This window comes from Benincasa hispida, chromosome 7 (assembly GCF_027475165.1).
Source record: "Benincasa hispida cultivar pf3 chromosome 7, pf3_genome.v1.1, whole genome shotgun sequence".
NCBI lineage: Eukaryota > Viridiplantae > Streptophyta > Magnoliopsida > Cucurbitales > Cucurbitaceae > Benincasa > Benincasa hispida.
The window spans coordinates 52,911,506-52,939,053 of NC_143484.1; the positions used below are offsets into that span (position 1 = coordinate 52,911,506).

The window sequence follows — 27,548 nt, forward strand, 5'->3', positions numbered from 1 at the left end:
AAAGGTTGAAATAAGCATTTATGAGAGCTACATTCATCAACCTCTCTTTCTACTTTCTACCTCTTTATATTTTCTCCTCGGCAAATTCGACAAAAACAACAGATTATTTCAACCAAAAAGGCACACCACAACAACAAAAAACAAGCACCTTTGGCAATACTCAAATGAATTCTTTTCTTTTCAGTTTTCTTCCTCAAGTCACTAAGAAGTAAAAACAATATTCAATCAATTTACCCATAAAACACAAAAGGGTGATGGGGATGGAGAGGAAGTATTTTTACCTCAAAAAAACATCCACATTTAGCTAGATATTTCGTTATCAAAAGCTTGGTCCTGCAACCATAACAAAACATGCCAAGAATAAGCCAAAATGGAAATTATTTAATAGCTCTAAAATTTCCCAAGTTTTTTTCTTCTGACATCAGGCAACTTTTTTATTGAGGAGAGGTGCAAAATGTACAGAAGTAGGTACTCATGAAAGGGACTTGTTCATGCAAAAACCAGAATAACTACAAATACCCAAGCTGAATGGGGTTGGAATTTGATGACCTAAATTGGTTTTTGTCAATTAGTGAGAAAAGATATGTCCAAAGCACATGATGCAACATGAATTTTCTTTCTAACAAATAACAAAACCATTCAGTGGTCCACTTATCCATAATGAGCTATCTATCTCTACAGCCGGGGGGGGCCTGCCCAACATGGCAACATGGACACCTCCTTTTGATTGACATGAGTGTCTTGGCTCTACCTTTGTTGAATGTGTCCTGTTATCACAGATAAAATGTAGAGATTATAAATTCATGATGGAAATAATGATGTCAACAGACCTGTGAGAAAAATAATATCATGGATAGATTATATGATGCTACATTATTTGTAATGATCAAATATTTGAAAAATAAAGTAATTCTAAAACTTTATTAACCTGTGGTAGTTAGCTATAAACAAACAAAAGAGATGAGGTTGAGTAAGAGAGAACAAAAATGAACTGAGACAAAAATTTAGAAAGAAGAATTAGAGACCAACAGCTAACACCCACAAAATACTTTACTGCTGACGGAGACAAGGGCTGAAAAAGAAAGAAGGGGAAAGGAAAAATACAAGAGAAGCACAAGACCGTGTGGTCGATTTTTCTCTAGCCAAAAGCAACTAAACCATTCAGTAGCTAAGTTTCATTACTCTACCAAATTACTTTTAGGATCTATAACCACTTAGGAAAAAATCACACATCAAACAGTTTCCTCCATTATTGACCTGCCCCTCCGTAACATCCTCCTCCAGGAGGAAAGTACTCCTCGTTGGCTCGTTCTACGAGTGTGACAAACCATACGTGCCAAGTTTGAAATTTGTTGACTGATTATCCGGCAGTGATGGATGAAGATTACTGTGGCTCAGTTGGATTTTGTCCAAAAGAACGTCAGCTCTTATGGCTCTACTGCGTAATATGCATGGATGAATGTAATTCTAGTAGAAGAGAAGAAAATCTTGGTTACACACAAGTTAATAAGAAATTTTACTTAATTTTTTAGATGTTTATTTCTATTGGGTCAAAAATAGGAGGAAAAAGCTATATATTTAATAGAAACAATAGAAATGAATCATAAGAAAAAATAAGCAAAAGCTCTCTAGTATCTTGCAACAAAGTGGTATTCTTCTGGGAATAGTAATGTTCCCGTTATTATGCTTCTTTGTTGTGGTAGATTCAAAATGGCATCACTATAAATGTTACTCTGAAATAAACAATTTCATTCTCGTGAATATTATTAAAATAGCTTTCCTTAAACATTGTTATAAAAAGAATTAAATCAATAACAAGCTCGTGAAATACACACATATAGAGAGAGTACAATTCCTTTCCTCGGTCCATGGAGTGCAATGTCTTCCTCTTTTCAAGGTTTTAACGTCACCAAATACATATTAGACAAAATCAACAAACTTTGTTTCCATGACCATCTAACTTCAAGAATTTTATTCAATCAGCTCTTTGTTTAATCACCGTGTAAGACACAGCTGTCTATCTGCATTTTATTTTTACTGAAAGGCCAAAATCCTGACGGGATGTACCATGCAAGGATATCCTAACCAGATAATGCGATAAAGGTAAAAGTCTTCAAGGCTTTCACAACAACAAATGTGCATGCAACTTATATAATGAGATTACATGCAACTTATATAATGAGATTACATGCAACTTATATAATGAGATTATCACAGAATAATTTGATAAAGAGAAAATGCTCATATAAGGGAGGCGGAAAGGGTGAAAAAGGTAGTTCCTCTGATTTACAGAACTTTAACCAATAGGCTAGAAAGAGAAGGCAATACCAAAAGCAAAGCCCAAGCTCAAGAGCAAGTATTAAAAGATTACGGCAGAAGAGCAATGAAAAGGGGGGAAACCTAGTAAATGAAAGAGAATATATATCTAAAAGAAAACACCACTTAGGCCTTGAAAATAAATTAGAATAGGGGGAAAAATATCAATTTTGAAGTTCAATACAGTTGGGAAAAGAAATATCAGTTGGAAGAGCTGACACAAGCAGAACTGGATGATATAACCAGTATACCGAAAAACCTTACAAAGACATCAATTCCAAAAGGAGAAAAACACCCAATGAGAAAATAATGTTTGAGCTGAACTAACTTTTCCAAACAAAAGAAAGTGTCCAAGTGGAAAAGCTCCAAGACCTCAGATAGAAATAATGCTACGTAAAACTAACACTAACCTCATGAATTAAGTACACAACCCATCCTTTCTTTTGGACCTTGAGGTGCTGACTCTCAGCATTCAAGGTAAAGGAATACCTTCTTATGATTTGCATAGGGCAACTTTAATCTCCATTCTTTCTGCTTACGAGTCAAAGGCCTACCCTTACTTAAAGGATCTCGGTTTTCCCTCACATTTGCCAATTTCCAGATACAGCACTCATATTCCGATTCTACACGATCCAGCATATAAACTCCATCATTTTCAGTACCTCTCGAATCTACCTCTTCAATGTAGGAAACTCGCATCGGTATGGCTTTAAATCTAAATAGATCATCTGGGACCTTCAGTAATCTCTCTGCACCTGGAGATGATACCTTCACAGCAGAAGCATGATTGTTCAGGTATTAATGTATGCAGCCATAATAATGTGCACTAACCCCCAAGTAATCATTTTTGTACGGTAGGGATGGATGGTAAAGTCTATCAGCTATTACCTCAAGAGCTAAATCATCAGGAATATTTCCAAGTGCTCCAGTTTCATCTAATCTTTTTTTGTACTCTTGGCTGTAACTTTCAAGCTCCTCCAGGCTGGGACAACCAAATCTAAGAAGAGAACAATATTTTACAAATGTAAATTTATAAATCCAAATTAAGGCCGCCTGTAATTCTTAATTATGAAATCCAAACCGATGGAATACCCATGATGATTATGCTATCATCACAATAGAAATTTTCATGATTATGCTATCATCACAAATACATGACTACAGATTTCCTATCGAAAAACAAATATGCAACTCAAGCAAAAACAAACAGATCTTCAGCAAAGAATAGAAATTTTCATTATTAACTAGTTGGGGACCAGAATCATCAGAGTCAGCAAAATTCATAGTGACAAAGAGAAAGGTTATGAAATAAAATTTAAAAGCTCGAATACAGATGCGTTTGTTATAATTACTTTTTTCCTCCTGTTATCATATGACAGGGTCTGAGTTGATTGCTAATCTCTCCCACAAGCAAAAAAGGGCTTAAAATATGATTGCAGATCAAACTCCCCAGTACTCGAAGGTAGAACGCACAGCTCTTATGTGAGAAAAATATGGACTGAAAGAAGAAAATTACTCATTTGAGAGTTTGTCTAATCTGACATAAATGTATCCACGTGGAGTGGTCTTGAAAGAATAGAGTTTTATGTCATCACCAAATTGCAGCAGGACCTCTTGAGCAAGAAGAAGAACACGCTCACCCCATGGCACGCCTTGTAAAACAACACCACCACCGCCCCCTCCATCACCAAGCTATGTTATCAACAATTAGCATCACCTATAATAGTATAGTGGAATAATAGCTCAGCTCAATAGATAGAAATACCTCAGGCTCCAGATCATCATCTTCTTCCCATCCATCCGTGGTTTCTCCCCCTTCATCCCCCCCATCTACAAAAGTTAAGAAATTTCCAAAATTGAGACCTCAAGCTTTAGGCATTGCTTAAACAAACCTTCCATTAGAAATTCCAATAGCCAATTTTGGCTGTAAGAGAGTAAAAATTATCCTGACAAATGTACAGCTAGCAATGAACACACTGATATTATCATTAGAATGGGGAAAGTTCTGTACACTGAGCAAAGAGGGACCTTCCACATCAAATCTATAGTACACCATCACTATTTTACGTTTAAAAATTTTTATAAGTAACCTACAACGATAACCAGTCAACGTATTGAAAATAACCAGTCAAATAATATTGTAATTATAAAGCTTTTCAAGCATTAGATGGGATAAATAAATGAACAAAAAGCTCGATGAAACATAAAAAACTAGATAAGCAGTTCAACAATCAAAATAACTGAACATGACTGAATCACACCATCCTTGGTCAGATATTCCACTAAACAGAAAACACCATCTGCATCATAAAAAGTTAATCGAACCTAAAGCTACAAAATCACTAATCATTAAACTATGCAGAGCCATTAATTAATAATATTCCAAACGGTAGTCTCGATTGAAGCCTCAAAATGAGAAAGAAAAAAAAAATGACGGATTGCACAGGTATAAGAAAACGCATCCATACACTGGAGTGGGTTGTGTTCTTTCCCTTCATCTTGAAAGTCTTTAGAGGAATTGGTATTGAATAACCGCAGGGTTGCTGCGGGGGGAAAGGCGAATGCGTGGTCGCGACGGGAGGAAGAAGAGCAAGCACTTTGAGAAGACGTTGCTTCGGAGGCAAAGACTATGGACGACGGTGCTCCGATGGAGGAGAGTGATGAGGAAACGGCGGCGATTCGAGCTCGATGCAGCAAAGTATGAGCAATCCAGTTACCACGCATTGTTTTGCCTCGTCGGTTGATTGATGGAAGCTCGCAGATTGGATATTTCGCGGGGTTGTCGACGGCTAAACCCTCTATAAACCCCTGCGGCTGACCTTTTCTTTTTCTTTTTTCCTTTTTCTTTTTTTTTTTTCTTTTTTCCAATTATGCTCTATATTTTGCTTTTTGCTCTAACTTTGAGTTTTTTTGGTACTAAAAAAGCAAAATTAAAAATTTAGGAATTTTGAAATTTGTTTAAGAAAAATAAATTGTTAGTAGAGAAAAGAACCAACAAACTTAGGAACATGATAAACAGAAAGAGAAGGATAAATTGGTAGGATCTTCAAGTCAAAATGGTGAGAAATCCGTTATTTCTCCTTTACAGATATTTATTAAAATCATTTATTATTTATATAGTAAAAATTTGTTTCTAACAACATGATATGGGAGATCGAACCTCTAACCTCGAGATTAATAATATAAATATCATATCAGTGAGTTATGCTAAATTTGACCTACATAATCAATTTGTATTGTATTAACTATTACGTCAATTTATTTACATAAATTATGTTATAAATGATGTCACTTGTCTTTTAATCCGTGCATATTGAGAATTGTATCATATTTCATCTTACTTTAATGAAAAAAACTCTTTAAAAGTATCTTTTTCAAAATAAATTTTAAAGTTCAAAAGTGCAAATAAAACATTCAAAATCAAAGCATAATTGAAACTTACTTTAAAATTTAGGGTATTTGGAACAATCTTTACTCCACACCAACTAAGAATAGAGGTTGAGGGATTGAACACAAGAGTTCTTTTTTAACAGGGTTTAAGAGAACTCATGATTTCAAAGATTCTACATTTTAAAATTTTTATTTATGAGTTTATTTGACAGTTTTCAGTATTAAGCATGATGATTATATTTTATTAGTCACTCCCTGTACTAATAGCTCACTCTTTCCAAATGTTTTCCTTTTCTCCAAGTAGTGGTCATCTCCCCACCACTTAAGGACGCTCAAAATTTGAAGAGAAGTTTTAGGTGTTTACCTTGTTAATGTTTGTACATATGTGTTATTCATGTTATGGACTAGTAAAGAGTGTTGAGACCCACTGAACTCTGTGTTGTTAATATAATGTACATATGTTGTTTGCTGAATCCTGGTTATGTTTATTGGGTTTGAATATTTGTAGTATGTTATATGTTGTATATGAGTTTCTAGAGTTCTTAGGACAAGTTAAGAATGTAAGTTAGGCAATAGATGCCACAAAAGGGTTGATAACTACTGCTCACATTCTCTTCTTGATTAAGAAGATAATCATTTTAACTTTTCTTATACTTCTAAACCACAATTCTTTTTTTCAAATTGACATTTTATTTTGTTTTTTAAATATTCAATAAAAACTAGGTTAAATTGCATATGTGATCACAATAGTTAAGAGAGAGAATTTAGTCTTGTGATTAATAATTAAAATTTAGTCCATATGATTTGATAAACCCCCGTAAATAGTCCTTACATTAAAGACTATTTTTAAATATTAAGGATCAAAATTTAACTTTTAAAACCATAAAAAATAAATTCTAACTTTCTCCCAGCTATAAAATCAAATTTACAATTTAACTTTAAAAACAGATATAAGACAACACAATCAAGGTTCAAGTCCTCTTTTCAAAGCATAACATGAGATAGATCTGATTTTATTATTTCCCACCCCCCGTAAAAGAAACTATTTGGTATCAAAATGAAAATTTAATAAAAATTAATTGATACAAGGAATCTCTTATATATGGCTTCATATCTTTACATTTCTCGTCTTTTGTCCAAAAAATAATTAATCAGAAGACCACTCAAAATGAAACCACCCTAAAAAAATAATTAAAAAAAAACGTAATCACCTAAAAGACACTCAAAATGTGTAACCCTAAATCTTATCCTAGGTAGTCGTCAATTCGCGTTCAACTTGATTTTCCTCATAGAAAAAGTATTTAGCAACAACAAAAACGAAACAGCCAATCAAACTAAGTTTAACCAAAGATACAGGACCCAACAAATTTCTTTTACTCTTGATCTTATTATTACAACTTAAATCGGAATGTTGTGAAGGCAGAGCGGTACGGGTCTTCATAAAAGTGGAGTATATATCAACATCTGCTAAGGTTAAAGCTGGCTTCAAAGAATTCTTTACCGTCTCAAAATGACGACCACACACAACACTAGCAGCTATGTCTTCTCTTAAAGCTACAATTCCAGCTTCCCTACACAGGCCTTCGAGTTCAGCCCCAGTGAACAGCTCTGTATCCTCTGCTATTTTTTTGAGGTCTACATCAAGGCCAATTTTCATTGGACGAGTATGAACGCGAAGTATCTCGTACCGAGCTTCTAAATCTGGTGGAGGTACATAGAGCACCTACGAATTCATTAGATATTGGAATGTCAATAGGACTAGCCAAGATTGTTAACATCCATATTTGAGATGTAAAATCAGAGCAGGTGAGTTTGGATCAAACAAAGCAACCTTCACTTTCATGCCATGGAAGAAGTACTTGTTAACACATGAAATGAGAAAATGGATGTCTCACCAAGTCAAAGCGTCCTGGTCGCATAAGTGCAGCATCAATGGCATGAGGACGGTTTGTAGCAGCTAAAACTAGTATTCCCTGAGCAATTGAAACTCAAATCAAAAGAAAAACAGAAAAGGAAATGCACCTTCAATCTCAAGTGCCAATGATACAAAGGATGGTTATGAATATCACTCACTTTTGCTTCTTCAAGACCGTCCATCTCAGTTAACAAAGTAGATAGAAGCCTCTCCCCAACGGTGGTGTTGCCGCTTGAACTCCCGCCTCTAATATTAGAGTAATATAATAAAAGGTATCGCATGAAACAATGCAAGAATTAAGATTAGTAGGAACAGGATTAAAAGACTATCACTTACGCCTAGCCACAAAAACTTTCATCATGCTAGCTACTAACCTTTTGGCAGCAACAACATCGGCCTCATCAAAAAATATTATGCTTGGTGCAGCAAGACGAGCTCTTCTAAAAGTGTTGCGCAGTAGAGCCTCTCCCTCACCAACATACATAGAGTACATCTCTGCACCACTGATCAACAGTAGATGATCTCAAGAGTCGAGACATGCAGTTCGGTCAAGTACTACTTCAACTAAGAATTTAATACAAACACAGAAAAAGTAGGGAAAAAGAAAAAGGCACTTGTATTAATCCAAGATGAGATATTCAAGTGAGCAGTTCAATATTTAAAAAAACAACAAACCAAAAAGAAGGGGAAAAAAAAAAAGGAATCTAATCTTTGGCTTGCAGTTTAAACTGCAAGAGGGAAACATGTGGCAGGACAATTTATTCTCACATCTGAGTTCAGAAACATAAACATAACACCAGAGTTGTTCGCCTGTTTATCAAATAAAAAATCACGATGTGGCTGTCGCGAAGAGTCCAGGTTTTATTAGTCCCAGAGATACAAGTACATCATCCTATTTGAACAAAATATTAGAGGAAATTATTCGGTGGATTGAAGTCAAAATATATCTATTAGCAAGGCAATGACTTAGGAACTTCACCGACACGACACCTTTGATGGGAAATTCTTTTGGAAATTGATGTTTTTCTCTGAGGTCCCATGTCCTTATGATTTTAAGAATTTCAAGTTGGCCTATCCGACTATTTGGTCAAAAATTAATTGTCCGTTCAAGATCATTGGTTTAGTTTTCCACTTTCAAAAACCAAAGATATTGGTAGAGTCAATCTGGCCAAAAACTGACAAAGCCAAACCAACATGTAGGCCGATGAACATCCCTACATGTCACCGTGTTTCTTGTGTCTTGTCAATGTCCATGCTTCTTCAATTGCAATAATAAGACAAAGACAATTGCTCGATAAGGTATCCTTCACTCAACATTTAGAATTCCACACTTCTTATGCTTTTTCCTTAACTCTGGTATCATGCTAATAAACGAACACACGCACAACATCAAGAGCTTTCTGATGAGAATCCAGAGGGCCATTTCATTCACAGAATCTAGAGAAAATACCTAAGTGAAAAAAAAGATGCTTGAGCAGCATTCGCAGCTGCTTTAGCAAGGGTTGTTTTTGAGCAACCTGGAGGCCCGTACAAAAGAATCCCGCGTGCAGGTGATATACCCAACTTTGAGAAAGAAGCAGCATGTTTAATAGGCCATTCAACGGACTGCTGTAGCTTTTTCTGTTTACAATAAGTAGAAAGTTTAAATTAATGTGCCAGAAAAATCAGCCAGAAAAAATCATGAGATACATACTTTTAATTGTTTTAGTCCTCCAATATCATCCCAAGTCACATTTGGAATTTCCACAGTGACGCCTCTAGTCATACTTGGGCCAACTATAGATCTTGCATGCTTCAAGTCTTCTGTTGTTAGACAGAGGATAGCATTCTCATTTGTACCTGAGCACCTTTGCAATGCAGCCATTGCAGCCTCACGACACAGAGCCTCCAAGTCAGCTCCTACAAACCCATTGCAAGATGCAGCTATGGCTCGTAAATCAACTTCTGGATCCAATTGAACCTTCCTTGTGTATAGCTGCACGGTTGAATGAAAAAGCCATGACAAGCGCTAATAATTTTTTCCATTGAGGCATAATATTTTCATTTAATACAAGAAAATATATACTGGACCAAAATAGTGATATCTCACAGGTTTAAGTGAATAAATAACCTTGCAAGATGCACATAGCCAAGATATCACTTACCCTGAGAATTTGATATCGTTCATCCTCAGTTGGTGCTGTTACTTCTATTTCAGCATCAAAACGCCCTGACCTTCTAAGTGCAGGATCGATGGCATCCACCCTTTAACAAAAAGTCAATATCAAATATTTTGAACAGCAAGAAAAAAAACTGACACGTAAAAGGAAAAAAGAGCAAAGAAAGATTAGCCGGTTAGACTAAAAGGTGAAAAAATACAGAAAGATGAAAAATTGGATTGATGATGCAAGAAGCCCACCCGACACTGAAACGGTGGGGGACAATCTAAACAAAATTACAATCCAAAGAACATCAGGCAGAAGCAATCCATAAAAGAGAAGCAACAAACTGATCTAAATGCTCCATGTGTCAATCAAAAACAATCAAGACAACCAAAATGGCTGAGACCAAGGAGGAGATAACAGTCTTCTAAATGGAGGGAAAGAACGCCTATTTCAGCATCAAAACACGATCACTTGATAGAATTAACTATTCTAAACTTCCGGGAATATATAGCACCTTATATGACGACGAAGTATTGCAAACTCCAAGGATATGTGTACAAGTAATTAAAATTTAAAAGGTAACAATAATAGGCAACAAAATTGAACCCAACCCTATAATATTTGGGTGTCAAAGAACTCATAGGATATTAAATCCTAGGTAGGAAGTTAAGACGATATTTTAACAATTGTATAATTTTCTAGTTAAACAATAGAAGATTATATCCAACAAGATAGTAAGACAATATTTTAACTACCTGTTAGTTGATGCAACTACAACAACTTGTGGTTTACCAGATGCGGATTGCTTATTGGAGTCCATCAGTATAGAAAGTTGAGTGGTTATACGAACATTCTGCTCTCTCCTGAGAATTTGAACATAACAGAAGAAAAATAATCAACAAGGACTTCTCCCTACTCAATGTGTAGATAGTAATGAATAATGGTTTTTAGATTCTCCCCTATTGAAACCTTTTTCCCCTAAAAGATAAGATAAAATAAATTGATAATCTGTGGTATAGCATGATAGTCGAGAAGATATGGTATCCTTTAAACTAGGTAAAAGTTACACTAGAAAAGTCATTATAGAGTAAAAACTAAAAGGAGGGAAGAAAGAAAGACTAAGCTCTTGGTTGTGTGGAAGCAACTTTAGGTCGAAAAGAAAAAGAATGACACATTCTCACTCAAAGGATGCCAGGAAGAATTCATTGGTTTGTAATCTTTTGGGTTCTTCCAGCAATTTGCTTTCAAATTCTTTAATGTAATTACTCAATTTCTATTATAGCTACCAATTGGAGAGGTTTTTTGTGAATCTGGCTTCAATCTAATGAGAATGCTTCCAACCCCAAACCACCCCCCCCCAAAAAAAAACCCTTTTCCAGGGAATTTCATTTGTTATCTCAGAAATAATAATAACAAAAATAATAATGATAATGATGATGATAATAATAATAATAATAATATTTTTAAAAAATCAAAAGATCTTCATAATTCGAAGGATAAGATACCCCTAAGAAATTAACCCTTTCAAGCAACTTGCTTAGACGGGTTTCGTTGTCACTTACACTCAACTTATATTTGTGTACGTCTGTTCTACATTTTCCCATTACCTCTCTTTTCTTCTAGAGCAGATAGCAACAACAAACCTGCTTACAGATTTTAGGCTAAAATACAAAAACTATCTTGAACTTGCCCTTTATTTAAAAAATACTCCTATTCTTCTAAATTTTGCAACATAACTCTAGACTTTTCATAAATATCTTAAATCTACATAGAAACCCGTTAGGATTTTCAATGAAAATTTGGACTTGGAACATGTATGGTAGTGACCTAGAACAGTGTTCATGTCCCAATTTCTATTTCTAGGTCCTAATTTTCATTCAACATACTAATGGATTTCTCCTCCAATGGTAGTTATGAAACATGGGTGAAAGGTCAAAGCTAATATTGCAACTCTGGAAAGAATGGATATTTCTTAAACAAATAGCAAAGTTCAAGGGGGTAGTTTTATAATTTAGCCTCGATTTTATTATATTTAAAAGAAAACATAACATTGTTTCAGAGTTACAATAACGTAATCAGTTTTCATTACCTTGAATCCCGATGAGGACAAAGTGCATCAATTTCATCTATAAAGATAACTGATGGTTTTCCGGACATTGCATGAGATGATGCCTTGGAGAAAGCCTCGCGCAAAACTTTTTCACTTTCTCCAGCATGTGCTTTGTGAACTGAATGGGGACTGCATAATAGATTGAAAATGAAACTATGGTGACCAGAGAAAGTTTAGGGGAAAGATACTGCAAAAGAGCAATACCAGAATTTAACAAATTTAATCATTAAAAAAATTAATTATCATCAATTTGAGTACTTTGATGCTTCCTTATCATAAAAAGTTCAGAAAGGAAAAATGCAGCAGAACCTGATAGTGGTTAAATGTGCACCGCATTCCTGAACAATGGCACGTACTAAACTTGTCTGGCAATGAAAAAATTTATTCCTCAAGCTTAAAACTTATGCATCTAAAATGAACGCTTTGAGCAAAATGAACGGGATGTTTACATAATAATAACAATAAATTCATTTTTAAAAGAACTGCCTCACTTTCAAATACTATAACTATGACTACATATATATACACAGAATCCAAAACAAATATTTGGCTTCGCCTACAGCCCAGTCCAGACATCTCTTGGGGAGGAAATAGGGTGATAAAACGGTTGCAAAGTACAAGGATAAAGTAACAAAAACTTCATTTCTTTGTTTTGGGTTTAACAGACTGAAATAAGCTGACATACAATTAAAAAACTAACCTCTAAATATGTTCAGTTCCCATCAAAATTCAGTAAAGAAAGTAACAAAAGATTTATATACAATATGACAAGAAGCTTGGAAGAGCTGAACACAAAAACAAGTCATCAGGGGAAATTTTCCAAAATGGATTCAAAATTTTCAAGCAAAATCGTACCTTGCCAGTGCCGGGGGGACCATACAAAAGCAAGCCTCGAGGCCACTGTTAAGAATCATGATAAAATTCACGATTAAACTAACCAGAAGTCAGTTACATAACAGTCAATAAGCAACTCGAAAATTTATACATAGAAACGATGTAAAAGAAATTTCCTTACTCTTAGACCGATTTTTTTAGCTTCCTGCGAGAATAATAGCGGGAAGATGATCAGCTCTCTCAATGCTTTTAGGGCCTCAGAGTTTCCAGCAATCGCTTCCTCAGCTCTCCACTGGTTCTCGCCACCATTACCACAATTACCACTTCTAGAACTTTGATCGTCCATGTGAAACACTAAGAATTAACCTCTAAATCCGTAATCGAACTCAGAAGTGAAATTCTACTCAGAACCAGAACAGAGTGAGCAAAACAGCCAACTACACGTTGAAACTGGATTCTGTTCATTCCATTGCCGTTCCTCTAGTTCCACATGCTGCTGAAATGTTACTTCACACCGAGCATACACTGCTTCCCGCTACTGTGTTCCTTCTGTTTTTAAACGGAAGCAAGTAGATTAGAAGTGGGCAATAACCTACCAAACCAATCTAAATGTCATGTTTACAAATCAGATGAAGTTTAGATGGTAAAAGAGTTAGAGTACCTTCAGATTTTTGCTTGACGAGCAGAAGAGAGAGTGAAGTGGGGTACAGAGTCCGTCGTGCTTTGGGCTGCTTTACAATGTTAAGGAAAGACGGTGAGGGAAAGCAAATTACGTTTAGGATAAAGAGAGTATCTCCGGTCCAGGTCGCCGCCGCCGCCGTCCGATGGTGCCGCGTTTTCGCCGTCGATGCTGCTGCCTGGATACAGTCGCGCGATGGAAGGGATTCGTAAAACGAATGTATGGTTTTAACTTTGGGGTTTTGGCAATTTGGACATTCATAGCCCCTTTGTCAAAAGATGGTTTTAATAGGTTGATTCATTTTTGTTCTTGTATTTTTAAAAAGTTTTTTTTGTTATCTATTTTCAATTTTGATTTATTTTAATCTTTTGAATTTTTAAAACGTGGCAATTTTTATACTTTAAAAATAAAAATGAAAGGACTAAAATGATCACTTTTGAAAATTTAAGAATCAAAATAGAGACTAAGTTGAAAGTATATAAATTAAAAAACATTTTAAAAAATAGAAACCAATATGAACCAAAATTAAAAGTATAAGAACCAAAACAATATTTAAACTTCTCAATCCCTAAAATTGTTCTATTTTTTACAATTTTCCTTTATTCTTTTTCTTTCTTAAACCAAATAAGGATTCTAGTCTTCTCTATTTTCAAAGACTAAATACCTTCTTTTTAAGGCACACAAGACTATAAACATTACCTTCAATTACAAAAGGAAAAAAATAATATAAAAGAAATATTTACGAAAAAAATTTGTCGCATGACAACTTGTAATTAGATACTTGAGTGGACTGCACAAACATAAATACTACCTACACTCAAATATATATTGTCAAATGTAAATTGATTCATGAACTTTTCCTAACTTTTTTAATTTTGTGTTTAAAAAATAAAAAAATTAATTTTATTTAATCTAAAGGTAAATTTAAATTTCATATATAATAGAAAAAAGTATAGTCAGACAATAAATTTGTTTTAAATTTCCTATTTCTAAAATTTTATGTTTCTTTTCTCTCTATTTTCTTTTAGAACCAACTTTAACTATTAATCAAATTCCAAAAATAAAAACTATCTTTTAATCTTAAAATTTTGGTTTGGTTTTCAAAATATTAGTGGATATCAAATAAATTTATAGGTAAAAGTAGTATTTATAAACTTAGTTTTTAAAAACTAAAATCCAATACCATAATTTTGAAAGTTGATGAAGTAATAAACTTGTAGAAAATGAAAGAGGCGGCCATTTTTAAAAAAATAAATTACACACACACATATATAGCTATATATATGGATAGATAGATATAGCAAAATTGTTGTGGTTATAGTGTTAAAGAGTGAAATTTGGATGTGAATTAGCTAGAATTTGCGCTTGTCAAAATATGTCGAATAAAAGTTTTTTTTTTTTTTTAACAACAATTTTGTTATAAAAAAAAAATTGACAGAATGTCATAATTGAGAAGGTCCTCCTGAGCCCATTAAAATCATACCTTAATTGAGGAAAAAGAGGTTTTTCCATATTTCTCTAATGGAATGAATAAAAAGTGCAATTATAATCACAATAAACCACACTAATGTCTATTTTTCTATTCATCCCTTCTTCCATCATAAATATCTGTTCATCTCTACAATAAACATTTAACTGACTCAAAAGACTACATCAAAGGTTAATTCTACTCATAATCCAAACACTACTTGAAATAGCTTAGATCCAATGATACCCTCAGATATACTGTGTATTAAAGAGGTGTTACTTCAAAGTGTGAAGCCAAAATTTTCGAAATTAGAGGTCACAAATTAACTTAAAAACCGATCCGAATCGATCTACAGGGAAATTGCCCATTTCTTCCTTTTTAGCTCCGACCAGAATAACAAGTTTGGGTTCTCTTCAACTTATCCTATACGGAAAAAACTCAGCTGCTTGTATTCTACTGCCCTGAGCCGGAGGGTGAGCCTTGGCAGGTCATCACTAGAACAGATTGCCTGTTAAACTTCACACTTCCTGCTGAGGCCTGATTAGCAGCCCGGTTGCTTCCGAAGTTCTTCCGGTTTGATTCCCTTGCAATCCTTGAGCCAAACTAGATGATCAAATTTGCATTAGGATTACGGAAGCAACTAAAGAAAGAGCAAGCTATATTTTAGATGGATCCATCACTGTAGAATTTATCTTGTATGATATAACACCCCTCGGCTTCAAGTCAAATTATATCTCGCACAGTTTTCATTTGCGGACCAAATAATCGGATATCCAACATTCTTACAAATTTATAATAATTACAACTGTTGAACGAAGTTGGTAGTGTGCTAAAAGGGAAGATGCATACCTGTATTGCTCTTTTAGGTAGAGCTCCTGCTTCGTGCAGACCAAGTAATTTTGCAACCTTCAAAAAGATAATGAAGAACGGTAGATCGGTCACACTATGTAAGTACATCTGCATTGGGTAACTAAACTCTCATTCTAAGGTGACAGAACGTCAGTTACTTTCTCAAATGACCTGCTTTTTTTTTAGTGTTAATCAAGTTCCTTTACGAAGGACTAGACTGGACTGTTCTATTAGATAAGCAATAAACTCTTTTCGACAGTATAATATTTGATAATCTGAAAAATATCATACACAGGAGAAAGAAATCTAATCGAGGTAAAAGTAGCACGAACCTCCCTCAGTATCTTCTTATCACCGGTTCCAGCAGGTTTCTCAAGGTCGGTAACCTCCCATAGAGGAAATGCTAGCAATATATGTATAACGTCCTCATCCAAAAAGGGAAATCTAGCCTATGAAAAGGAGTGAAAACTTGATTAAAAGAGAAAAAGATGAGGCATATAGTAGCATCGGTATATCACTCCAGGAGATACCTCCTTGCCATTATCTGCAATACATCTGTCATCTCTCCCTAGATTTCTCTTCCAGATTCTCTGAATATCCAACTTCATTTCCTCATTTAAAAGATGCCAGCTGAAGGGGACATTGCAGGACACTAAAATTAAGAAGAGTCTTTTTGGTCTTACATTTTATCAAACTTTTACAGATGCGTACTACAAAATAATAATAATAATAAATTAAAGAAACATTGACAGATGTCCATATCCTATAACTTATGCATAAGCATGTCTGCAGGAATAGATACCCTCCCAAATATACAAGGTCTTATGATGTCATTTCAATTCGAATTGAAAAAAACTAAAGGTTTTGCATTAACATCCAATGGATTTATCCTTTTTTTACTCTATGAAAGTTGTAAAAAGAAAAAAAAAAAAGAGAGAGAGAAAAGTTCTCGCAGTCCAATAAACAGAAAAGATTATATATGAAATGAGAACAGTTCACTCTTACAATCTTACCCCCCTTGTCTATATTTTGTTCGATGCCTGCCATAGCCAGCACATTGCTCATCGGCACCAGAGCCAACAAGGAGAATTTTGGCCTCAGACTTGTATTTTACACGTTGATGAAACTTCTCATCCTTGTCAATTGATTCATAAATCCAACCATTGCCACCAGAGGCCAGCCACAAAGCTATTCCGATATTCAGGTCCTGCAATTAATAAAGGTTAACACAGAATAGAACAATCAATGTAATCCTACAGGCCGCTATATCTACCACCCAAAGAGATCACAAGTTCAAAACCCTTTGAAGTCATCTGCTTGTTATAGTACATATCAGTCAAGTTGTACGATGGTGAATGTGACAGGTTTGGCCATAATCTCGTTTTACTTTGAGCATAGGAATGAGTTGTTGATTCTATGCAATATAAGAACTCGCATCAAGGCAAGTCTATCAGAATGCTAAGAAATAACCAAGTCAGAAAGTAGGGTACCATGTATGTATTTGCAGGATTTATTAGAGACATGACGTGCTTGGTTTCAGAGGTCAGATTTGACAAATCAGCATCAATCTCGACCAGTTTCCACCTAAGAATTAAAAATAAATTAAAAAATAAAAAATAAAAAGTTGGTGTAAAAAAAGAACAAAACATTCCAGGTGAGAGAAAAAAGAAAATGTTAGCAGCAGCAAGATTACAGTTTCAAGCACGGAACAAATAAAAGGGACATGAAACTTCAAAATATATATAATTTTTATCCTATAACCAATCATATTTCTTAAAAGCTAGTACATAATAGACTATTTCAACTGAAAGAAGCCGCTGGTCTTAACTCAAAGAATCACTGACTACAGAGAAAATATCATTTATGCTTACAACGACTTGGTTTTCAAATTATTTTAACTGGAATTTTGGTTCCAAGATACTTCTAAGGAGATATTGCAAGCACAGAAACCAAAAAAATATGACAATAAAATAATTATCTTGTTTCCTACTATCTTCTCCAAAAGATGATATTACAGACCTATACTAAAAAGAATACCATGCATTTTATTTTTTGTTTTATTACTTCAAGATATCACCGGACTCAAATTAACTACACTACAACTGTCAAGCATAATGTATTCTCATTTCATTTCTATTTCCCACTTCATATTTCATACTCTATGCTAAAAAAAAAAAAAAAAAACCTACAATAAAAATCCACATGTTCGTCACTAAAAGAATTAAACACCAAAAAGGTCAATGCAAGACTCAAGATAGAACTCAATAATATAATGCCTTCTTAGAGGGGCAATTCTACTCAGTTCCTTAACTCCAGCCTTCGCAGAGATTCGATCAGGTGCAGAACAACCATCAAAGCTGACATTAAGAAGATCTATCTCATCTGTACAGAAGACAGACCAAATCATCAATAAACTGGGACTAGATCACTTGATTGTATATTTCCACTCATCAAGTTTAATTATAGAATATGATTGACATCACTGTTGTATATAATATCAATCCTGAAAGCCTAGAGGTTGAAAATAGATTTTCATGTGAATTAAGAAACACTTACAACAGGTATCAAGACATTCATCCAGTAATGCTGCTAGTATCATAGAATCCAATCCACCAGAAAAAAGAATGGCCACTGGACCAAGTTCTGTTTTTCTCGAAGCAGATGTTGTACCCTATGCATTCACAATAAATTACTTTATTTCAGAATTTTTCCAGAGAAAAGTGAGTCTTTGCCAACTCTATTAGAAAAGAACTAACTATGAGTGCATAGTATACAAGAGAAACTCTATTATATTCCACAATTAAATATAAGAGAAAAGGAAAACAATTCCAATGGAAAATTAAATTATACTATTACTGAAGCCTTTAATAAAAATATTTAAAATTTCAATTGCCAAAGAAAGGGGGGGAAAAGTTGCAAAACAATGTGCAACATGCAAAAATTTACATAAACCAAGAGAAGGGATTTCACGGTAAAACAAAATCATTCAAAGCACGTGATCAGAACTGCTAACTTAATATAAACCAATAGATGAGCCACACAAACAGAATAAAATTTTGAACCTGGAAAATTCTATAAAGTGAAGTTCGCCGGATTAGAGACTTCCTTAGAGCTTCCAGCAGAATCTCTGCAGGAGTTGAGACAGGAGCTTGGATACTCCCTATTCATTCAACGAAAGGAAAGAAAAATCAAAGATCGTCAATAAATCAAATTCTTCATAGAAACCAGATACATTTTTCATTTTTCACAGACAAGGTGAAAGTGTCAGCACACAAACTACTATAAAAATTGGAACTTTGGTTTCTAAGCTATAGCACCACAATGAAGAGGAATATTAGATACCAGATACTGATAGCAAGTTAGGTAAACATGCTAAATGGCTTTCATATTGTGACAAAAGATCCTTGAGATATGGAGTGGAGATGTCTCTAGGTTCAGGTACAATACGAGTTCTTTTCCACTCAACAAGCTCTTTCAGTGACTCGTTGGTCCATTCATGCCTTTTGACTTCACCAACCAGGAAACCATCAGTTCTCTGAGCATCAAAAGAGATGCTGTAAATCCCACATGGTAGTTCTTCCCAGAAGCTCACTTCACAAGTACCATTGTCATCTTCAAGCCCTGCAATTAGTGTAATATCATAAGCACAAAAAGGCATTGTTAATAAACAATAAACAGACTACAAAACATTTAACAGAAGATGCGTGAAGTGTTAACGAGCACAGTATACCTGCACCATGAAACATTGAAGAAGCTGGTGATACAGATGATAAAAGAAACCGAGAATCCTCCACTGTTGGCCAGTGAACAAGAAGACTTCGCCTCCCAAAGGCATCTCGACCAAACCACAAAGTTTTTGCACTATCCTAGACATGATAAATTTTGTTATAAGTTAATAACAAGAAAGCACAAGGTTAAACGGTGTGCAAAGGCCAATAAACATAACATAGAAACTTACCGCTATGAGTTACCTGCCAGTAGATGATTGACCATGGCCCTTGAACTATTGAAAGAATATCTACAATAGTTCTTTCTCTCTTACATTCACCTTCACATGTGTTCGTACCTAAACTGAAATTACATGCGCAACAATTCTGAAGAGCTAGCATAAGAGTTTCAGCATCGTTTCCTTGATACTCAACGTGTATTCCTCCAAATATTTCACCTTTGGAAAATGAAAATGATATTAAATAAGTTTAATGTAGTTCCTGCTATAATAGTTTAATTTGACGATACAAGATATAAAAACACTTTATGAACCCAGAAAAAAAAAAAGATCAGTATAGAAGAAGCAGCATATTCAGGTGGCATCATTGCTCAATAGTGATCAATATTATAAGCAAATGAAACAGAAGAATAAAAGCCAAATGTCAAACTTTATGAAAAATTTTGCATATAGTTTACCATTGTAAACAAGAATATTGCGGGAAGCATCCATCAACGGCTGAACAATAGGGTTAATCCCTCTAAGCTGTAACGTAGCCCCTAATAAATAAAACTCCGCACCAGAGATGGGACTACTGCAACTATTCTCTGATTGAGGAATCCATCCATTTTCAGAACGGAAACAACCAATTTTCATCTCGTATTGATCATTTTGACTCTGGACTGCAACGCCATCATCAACCCTCTCAATGGAACACTCAAACTGCTGCTCTTCACCGGGATTAGAAGATTTTGAAGAAATAAAAATCTTCACTCCGCCTAAACTATCGGGCCCTCTTCTCCGTAATGCCGCTTTAAGATCATCAATCGAAAACTGGAGCTGGAGAAAGAAAACGAAACTAAAATCAATCCAGAACCACAAAGAAAGTGTTATGCGCCCAATTCGAATTCGCGCCACAACAATATAAACAAATTATAACCGAATGAGAAGAAAATGGGGAGACGAAGAATACTCACTTGCTCGTGAACTGGATGAGGAGACGGGGATTTGGCGTCTACATGTAGAGATGATAAATCAAGGCGAATGCCAGAAACGATCAAAGCGATTCCACACATTGCCGCCGCCCCCGCACAGCGAGAGACCGCGTTCTGTCGCAGGTCTGAGAAAATAGAACTGGCCGTACAGAGTTTAAATTACATAATTGTTATAAAACTCTGCGAAAACCGGTCAACAACGGCTTCCGTAGCATAGTGGTAGTGCGTTCGCTTCGTAAGCGAAAGGTCGCGAGTTCGATCCTCGCCGGGAGCTATATTTTCCATTTTTGTCCTCTTTTCACAAGCTACAATTTTTTTTTTCCTTTTTTTTTTTTTTTAATGTATGTGGAATGAGTACGAGCACATAATTGATTGTTTAAATTATTCGCTTTGGTTCCTTTTATTTAGAGGTAAATTTTAGGTATTTATTTTTTATCTGGAGGTAGTCCTATAGGTAAGATTGAGAGACTTCCTAACGTTGATAAAAGTGGGAGGATGGTCATTAGATAACACTATGACTCAAAATCAATTGTTAATGAGAGGAGTAATCAATTTATGTTATTGAGATTGTGAGGTCTATATTTTTTTAATGTAAGATCCTTAATAATGATCACCAGTATGTGCTGCGAAAATAAATAAATAAATAAAAGTTTGATTTTGTTTCACAACTAGAGTATCTTGTTTTCTATAATCTCCAAAATATATTTAAATTTTATGAAATTGGATCAATTGACCACTTAAAAAGTTCTATTGTTTGTGTTCGTTGACAAAGCTGACAATAACAACGACCATGTTCGTTGGAACATGGAGTGAATGTGAAAATGAGAACATATATAAAATATTGTCAACAATTGATTTTTTTAAAAATTACGTCGCCTAATTTACTCACTCGATGCATGTATTCGTAGTATTGTCTATTTGTTTGAGAATAAAATAAGATAAATTTAAGGGGCAAATTTATTTATTTTTTTAATGTTGGACATGACTCCTGGACTTAGGCCTATAGCAAAAATTTAAAGAAATAGGATAATGTTGTCTCACATTGGAGAATTAAGTAATGCTTAAAAGATATAAATATCAAGACATGCTAGTTGTAACTTCAAAATGTGGTGGTGGAAGCATAACTCTTTCACCACGTGCACCATCATCCATCCAAATTTGGATTTGAGTTTCCACTAAAAAAATTAAACGTTGTAATATTGAAAGAGCAACTCTCGTAGGAACTCTTTTGATATTTGTATTTTATGTTTAAAAGTTTGTAAATACCTACCAATCAAATGAGATTTAAAGTAAAAGTTAATTTTAGTACATTTAAACAAAATGCTACCCAGCTTATAAATAAATGCATTCAAGTAGTAAACTTAATAAATATTGTTAAAGATAATCTAAATAAAATAGTTTTCAGCCTTAATATGATCTGTGTTTCCGTAGCATAGTGGTAGTGCGTTCGCTTCGTAAGCGAAAGGTCGCGAGTTCGATCCTCGCCGGGAGCTATGTTTTATTATTTTATATGTCTTCCTCTTTTCTTTTTTGAAACAATATTTGGGAAATTAAGGTAAAATAACTAAAATTGTGAAAATTTGAAATTAATTTCTCATATTAAGTAATTAACATCTATTTATTTTTATAATATTTATAATATTTTTTTTAGATGCCTATATATATATATATGAAATATGTTCGTTGAAGAAAAAAAAATTACATATTTCATATAATATATTAAAAGAATATAATATATTTACTCTCCCATGAAAACATGAGTCGTCGCATTCCAATGTTGTGCACTGACTTTTCAAAAGTTGTGTAAGGTAAAATAAAATAACTAAAATTGTGAAAATTTGAAGTTAATTTCTCATATTAAGTAATTAACATCTATTTATTTTATAATATTTATAATATTTTTTTTAGATGCCTATATTTATATATGAAATATGTTCGTTGAAGAAAAAAAAAAGTACATATTTCATATAATATATACTCTTAAAAGAATATAATATATTTACTCTCCCATGAAAACATGAGTCGTCGCATTCCAATGTTGTGCACTGACTTTTCAAAAGTTGTGGTTGGTAATGCCTTTATAAATAAGTTTGTCATGTTATCTTTCGAACAAATTTGTTGTACAGTGATGTCGTGAATTTCATCCTCGTTGAAACTTGTTTTATTATTTTATATGTTTTTCTCCCTCTTTTCTTTTTTGAAACAATATTCGTTTTGTTGTGAAATTGAGGTAAAATAAAATAACTAAATTTGTGAAATTTTAGTGAAAATTTGAAGTGGATCTCTCACACTAAACAATTAACATATATTTATTTTTACAATATTTATAATACTCCTTCTTAGATGCCTATATATATATGAAATATGCTCGTTGAAGAAAAAAGAGTACATATGTTTATAATATATACTCCTAAAAGAATACAATATATTTACTCTCCCATTGAAAACCTTAAGATCTTTGAGTCACCACATTCCAAAGTTGTGCACCAACTTTTCAAAAGTTGTGGTTGGTAATGCCTTTGTAAATAAGTTTGTCATGTTATCCTTCAAACAAATTTGTTGTACAGTGATATCGCAAGTTCGATCCTCGCCGAGAGTTATTTTATTATTTTATTATTTTATTATTTTATACGTTTTTCTTCCTCTTTTCTTTTTTGAAACAATATTCGTTTTGTTGTGAAATTGAGGTAAAATAAAATAACTAAAATTGTGAAAATTTAGTGAAAATTTGAAATGGATCTCTCACACTAAGCAATTAACATCTATTTATTTTTACAATATTTATAATACTTCTCCTTAGATTCCTATATATAAATATGAAATATGCTCGTTGAAGAAAAAAGAGTACATTTTCATATAATATATACTCCTAAAAGAATATAATATATTTACTCCCCATGAAAACATCACTTAAGATCTCTGAGTCGCCACATTCCAAAGTTGTGCACAAACTTTTCAAAAGTTATGGTTGGTAATGCCTTTGTAAATAAGTTTGTCATATTATACTTCAAACAAATTTGTTATACAGTGATGTCATTTTCTTTAAGATCATGAGTGTAAAAAAACTTCAGTGAAATATGCTTTGTTCTATCTCATTTAATATATCCTCATTTGATTTGGGCTATGTGAGCTTTGTTGTCTTCGTATAATATCGTTGGAAGATTTTTACTGGAAGATAAGTCACATGTTTCACGAATGTGTTGAATCATTAATCTTAACTATACACGTTCTCCACTAGCCTCGTGAATTGCAAGAAAGCATGATTTGAGGAATAGGTCGTTATGGTCTGTTTTATCGACCACCATGATATAGCAGTTCTTCCACATGTGAACAGATAACCTATTGGAGATTTAGCTTTGTGTGGATCAGATAAATATCCAGAATCTACATAAACAACTAGGTTAAATTTTGATTTATTTGAATAAAACAAACACATGTTGATTGTTTCTCAGAGATAACGGAGTATATGCTTAATTTTGTTCAAATATTTTTTTGTAGGGAAAGAACTATATCTAGCTAATAAATTTATTGAAAATGTAATATTTGGTCTTGTATTATTAGCAAGATACATAAGTGTACCGATTGCACTAATATTGTTAGGATATACAAGCATGCAACGGAAGCAAACAAATTCAATAAGCACTCTAATTATATTTAATTTGAGTTCTAAAAGTATGCTTAAATAGAAACTTCAGAAGATGGTTTGTAAACTACATACCTTTGATGAATGCTCCCAAATCCAAGCTGCTCTTCACGTGATTTCAGCTCCAATTCAACAGTGACCACCAAGGGTGGTTGAACTCAGATTGGAGTGAATTTGTAAGGGAATTGGATGAGTTTTCAGGTGAAGATGATAGTTGTAGCAGAAACCAATTTCCAGCAACCTTCCCATTTCTTCAGCAGAAATGAAGAGCTTTTTATCAACTCCCTACATGCAAGCATTAATGGATCATCTGAATGCCAACACTAAAGTTTATTGTTCAAGTGGGTAGGTGGTGTGATTAGGAAGAAACAACTTCTCCAAAGTGATTTTGTGGGAAAAACCCACTAAACCATAGATTTCCAAAATTTGTTTTTTCAATTTTTTTTAATTAATTCCAAAATTAACTAAAATTGAATTTAATTAATTCCAAAATTAACTAAAAATTAATTTAATTAATTCATAATTAATTAAATTTAAAACATCAAAATCCAATTTCTCAAATTGAATTGTAATTGAAAATTAATATGATTTTTGATTAATTAAACATATTTAATTAATTAAATAATAATTTAATATCAAATATTAAATTAATCACACCTAATTTTAAACATGAATCCTATTCATGTAATTAATATTTAAATATTATAAATTCTCCAATTTCGTGTAATTTCAATAAATTAAACATTAATTAATTATATCAAATATAATTAGACAAACCCTAATTTGAAATTCAATTTGAACATTTCAAATTGGTATCATTCCAAATTCACTCAATTTATTTATTCAAGTTGTTCATATTTTACGAGTTAGTAGAGGGACCTTATGGACCTATAGATTATGAGCTCCAACGATTTAAGATTAATGGGCTAAAACTCTTTAGACCAAGTTAATCAGTATTCGTTAACTATCAAGTCACACCACTATAGTTTGATAGTTGCAGTCTCTCCACTGTAGATATATATGTGTCCACTTGATTTAACCATAATCAGTAAGTCGACCCTTCACATATTGTTCCTAATAACGGCCGGGTCTGTATTTAACCCCTGATATTGCATCTTGCTCCTTAAGTTCCATTTATCCTCTAATGAACAATTGGTTTGTGATCCAATCACTAAACTGAATCCTTCTTGGGCCAATGAGATGGTGGGCCTCTTGTTCAAGACTTGGATTCATTACTTAAGAGAACAACCTTTCTTCTATCCCTTAATCAGGTAGGCTTGAATTCCTTATTGCACCCTATATCCCCAACTATTTACCTAGTCTTACCCCTAAAATTGGAGGCTTATTGAGCCGGCACTGCAGAGTCAACCCTTACCTATACAAATCTAAGGATAATCCCGAATAAGCAGGAGTTCATAGTTAGCTCAGGATTAAGATCGAGTTACCTTGGTCATCTAAGCGAAATAGTCAGTCTTAAACAGTAAACAATGTTATGAAGTAAGAGTGACTTATTTTTTGGTCTGATTTTACGCAAACTCGTTGCATAGAACGCCCCCACTCCTCGTGTCAATACATGAACGTATCAGGATCACTTTGTTTGTAGCACATTTACAACTAGGGGTACATAGTTCGAGTTGGGCCGGGTTGGAAGATTTTTGTGGACCAACCCAAAAATTCGGGTTGGCTAATAATGAACCCTATTAGTTCTTTTTTGGAGGGTCAACCTAACCCAACCCAACCTAACCCAAATTTTTCGGGTTGGTTCACCGGTTGACCCGACCCTAAAATGGGGTAACCCGAGACCCAACCCGAATTTAATATTTTTTAACATTTTTAACCCAACCCAACCCTTGCGGTTTGGGTTGGGTAGTCCGGGTTGGTCGGGTTATAGGGTTTTTTGAACACCCCTATTTACAAAAACTTATAATAACTACAGAGTAGGCCACATCCAATAATGTTACCAGAATAAGGCACCAAACCTTATTCGTATACTATAGATTATTTTGACTATTTTCTCGAACCTGGTCCACTTTTATGTCTCCACATAAAGTTCAAGTATTCATTTACAAGGCATGGATCTTATTTTATTGGATTTAGACTTTATAAGTGCAATTTATAGATTCAATAACAACTTTATTGAAGTAATGTCAAATAATATCTTTATTGATAACAGAATATGTTTAACTTTACGAACTGCGAGTTTTAGGACATACAACCTAACAATATACATGGTACTTTAGGACCAAAAAGTTCTTCATTATCGTCTCGAGGTCAAAATATGTATTTCTTTATATCCGATGAACGGACTTCCATTGGAATACTTAATGGATGTGTTTTGTCTATATAAAATCTTTTCAAAAATTTTCCTATATTAGTTGATGATGAATAAATATTCCATCTGCTAAATGCTCAATTTGTAAACCAAGGCAAAATTTTGTTTTTCCGAGAACTTTCATCTCAAATTCTTTATTAAGATATTCCATTGCCTTTGAAAGCTCTTCAAAAGTTCCAATTATATTCAAGTTATCAATATATACAGTTATAATAGCAAATCCTGATTGTGATTTTCTTTATAAAAACATACGGACATATTAGACTATTTTGATATCCTTCTTTCAATAAATATCCACTCAAGTGATTGTACCACATTCGTCTTGATTGTTTCAATCCATATAGTGATTTTTGTAACTTTATTGTATACAATTCCTGGGAATTTGATGTATATATTTTAGGTACCATAAATCCTTTTGAAAATCTCATATAAATATCATTATCAAGAGACCCATATAAATATGTTGTGACTATATTCATAAGATGCATATCCAGACTTTCATGTACAATAAGACCAATTAAATATCTTAGTGTAATTGCATCCACCACTGGAGAATATGTCTCCTCATAATCAATACTAGGTTTATGTGAAAAACCTTGTGCAACTAGTCAACATATTGGTATTAGTTTGTGCCTTAAAGTCTCGTGTCCTGTAGTTTGTAAACAACTTTGTAAGAACGCTTGTGATGTATAATATATATGATATTTACTTCACCTCTTGACTTTGTACATTTAGATTTTTTTAATTTTACCATAAACCAATAAACTTAATATCTCTAGTTGTCTTTATGTAACTTAAACATGTATGTAGCAACATACAAGTAAATCATGTCTTAAGTGACAACCAAAATGGTCTGCAGTATATGGATATAGGAGGGAAACCTACACTACGGATGCGACCTGCTTTATGGAATCGTTACAAGTGTTGCGACTTGTCACAGATGGTCTA

The 27,548-nt window shown here is 33.7% G+C and overlaps 3 protein-coding genes and 2 non-coding genes across 9 annotated transcripts; 2 read left to right on the forward strand and 3 right to left on the reverse strand.

The window, feature by feature from the left end:
* Window positions 1-405: 405 nt before the first annotated feature.
* LOC120080930 (uncharacterized) lies at window positions 406-5,158 on the reverse strand. Of its 4 annotated transcripts, XR_016530439.1 has the most exons (7): window positions 4,785-5,113; window positions 4,082-4,146; window positions 3,912-4,008; window positions 3,669-3,814; window positions 3,205-3,313; window positions 2,727-3,084; window positions 406-767 (listed from the first exon to the last, which is right to left on the reverse strand). XR_016530439.1 is itself a non-coding variant. In XM_090315148.1 (6 exons), the coding sequence occupies exons 1-6, from the start codon at window positions 4,812-4,814 to the stop codon at window positions 2,782-2,784; spliced, it is 750 nt and encodes a 249-aa protein (XP_090171274.1). In that variant the 5' UTR covers window positions 4,815-5,113; the 3' UTR covers window positions 2,443-2,781. The 4 variants fall into 4 exon arrangements, 2 of the variants coding, with proteins under 2 accessions (XP_090171274.1, XP_090171273.1); XR_016530438.1 differs by lacking the exon at window positions 3,669-3,814 and having other exon boundaries at window positions 3,833-4,008; window positions 4,785-5,157; XM_090315148.1 differs by lacking the exon at window positions 406-767 and having other exon boundaries at window positions 2,443-3,084.
* Window positions 5,159-6,751: 1,593 nt separating this feature from the next.
* On the reverse strand, window positions 6,752-13,649 carry CDC48B (cell division cycle 48B). 2 transcript variants are annotated; one of them, XM_039037186.2, is made up of 13 exons: window positions 13,371-13,649; window positions 12,891-13,258; window positions 12,731-12,775; window positions 12,185-12,240; window positions 11,855-12,004; window positions 10,521-10,628; window positions 9,766-9,865; window positions 9,315-9,596; window positions 9,072-9,241; window positions 7,996-8,124; window positions 7,780-7,867; window positions 7,602-7,679; window positions 6,752-7,429 (listed from the first exon to the last, which is right to left on the reverse strand). In XM_039037186.2, exons 2-13 carry the CDS (start codon window positions 13,053-13,055, stop codon window positions 6,956-6,958), a joined length of 1,845 nt encoding a protein of 614 aa, XP_038893114.1. In that variant the 5' UTR covers window positions 13,056-13,258; window positions 13,371-13,649; the 3' UTR covers window positions 6,752-6,955. The 2 variants fall into 2 exon arrangements, with proteins under 2 accessions (XP_038893114.1, XP_090171281.1); XM_090315155.1 differs by lacking the exon at window positions 12,185-12,240 and having other exon boundaries at window positions 13,371-13,631.
* A 1,288-nt stretch (window positions 13,650-14,937) lies between these two features.
* Window positions 14,938-20,761, reverse strand: LOC120081619 (Asparagine synthase family protein). The gene is made up of 14 exons (XM_039036647.2): window positions 20,608-20,761; window positions 20,110-20,470; window positions 19,677-19,870; window positions 19,436-19,571; window positions 19,048-19,326; window positions 18,768-18,865; window positions 18,262-18,376; window positions 17,982-18,087; window positions 17,196-17,289; window positions 16,719-16,912; window positions 16,236-16,335; window positions 16,038-16,154; window positions 15,706-15,762; window positions 14,938-15,459 (listed from the first exon to the last, which is right to left on the reverse strand). Exons 1-14 carry the CDS (start codon window positions 20,704-20,706, stop codon window positions 15,310-15,312), a joined length of 2,100 nt encoding a protein of 699 aa, XP_038892575.1. The 5' UTR covers window positions 20,707-20,761; the 3' UTR covers window positions 14,938-15,309.
* A 66-nt stretch (window positions 20,762-20,827) lies between these two features.
* On the forward strand, window positions 20,828-20,899 carry TRNAT-CGU (transfer RNA threonine (anticodon CGU)). The gene has a single exon. It is a non-coding gene; the product is annotated as a tRNA-Thr (tRNA).
* A 1,147-nt stretch (window positions 20,900-22,046) lies between these two features.
* On the forward strand, window positions 22,047-22,118 carry TRNAT-CGU (transfer RNA threonine (anticodon CGU)). Its single transcript has one exon. It is a non-coding gene; the product is annotated as a tRNA-Thr (tRNA).
* The last annotated feature ends 5,430 nt before the right edge of the window (window positions 22,119-27,548 follow it).

Excerpts from the sequence above, each read along its gene's own strand:
- LOC120080930 (XM_090315147.1), bottom strand. The coding sequence starts at position 5,040 with ATGCGTGGTAACTGGATTGCTCATACTTTGCTGCATCGAGCTCGAATC. Across the intron at positions 3,314-3,832 it reads TTAGACAAACTCTCAAATGA|ATTTGGTTGTCCCAGCCTGG; the intron begins GTAATTTTCTTC and ends TTCTCTTCTTAG. Across the intron at positions 3,085-3,204 it reads CTGATGATTTAGCTCTTGAG|GTATCATCTCCAGGTGCAGA; the intron begins GTAATAGCTGAT and ends TCTGCTGTGAAG.
- CDC48B (XM_039037186.2), bottom strand. The coding sequence starts at position 13,055 with ATGGACGATCAAAGTTCTAGAAGTGGTAATTGTGGTAATGGTGGCGAG. Across the intron at positions 12,776-12,890 it reads CTAAAAAAATCGGTCTAAGA|TGGCCTCGAGGCTTGCTTTT; the intron begins GTAAGGAAATTT and ends GATTCTTAACAG. Across the intron at positions 7,680-7,779 it reads ACGGTCTTGAAGAAGCAAAA|GGAATACTAGTTTTAGCTGC; the intron begins GTGAGTGATATT and ends TCAATTGCTCAG.
- LOC120081619 (XM_039036647.2), bottom strand. The coding sequence starts at position 20,706 with ATGTGTGGAATCGCTTTGATCGTTTCTGGCATTCGCCTTGATTTATCA. Across the intron at positions 19,572-19,676 it reads GGTCAATCATCTACTGGCAG|GATAGTGCAAAAACTTTGTG; the intron begins GTAACTCATAGC and ends TATCATGTCTAG. Across the intron at positions 18,088-18,261 it reads TGAATGTCTTGATACCTGTT|ATGAGATAGATCTTCTTAAT; the intron begins GTAAGTGTTTCT and ends TCTTCTGTACAG.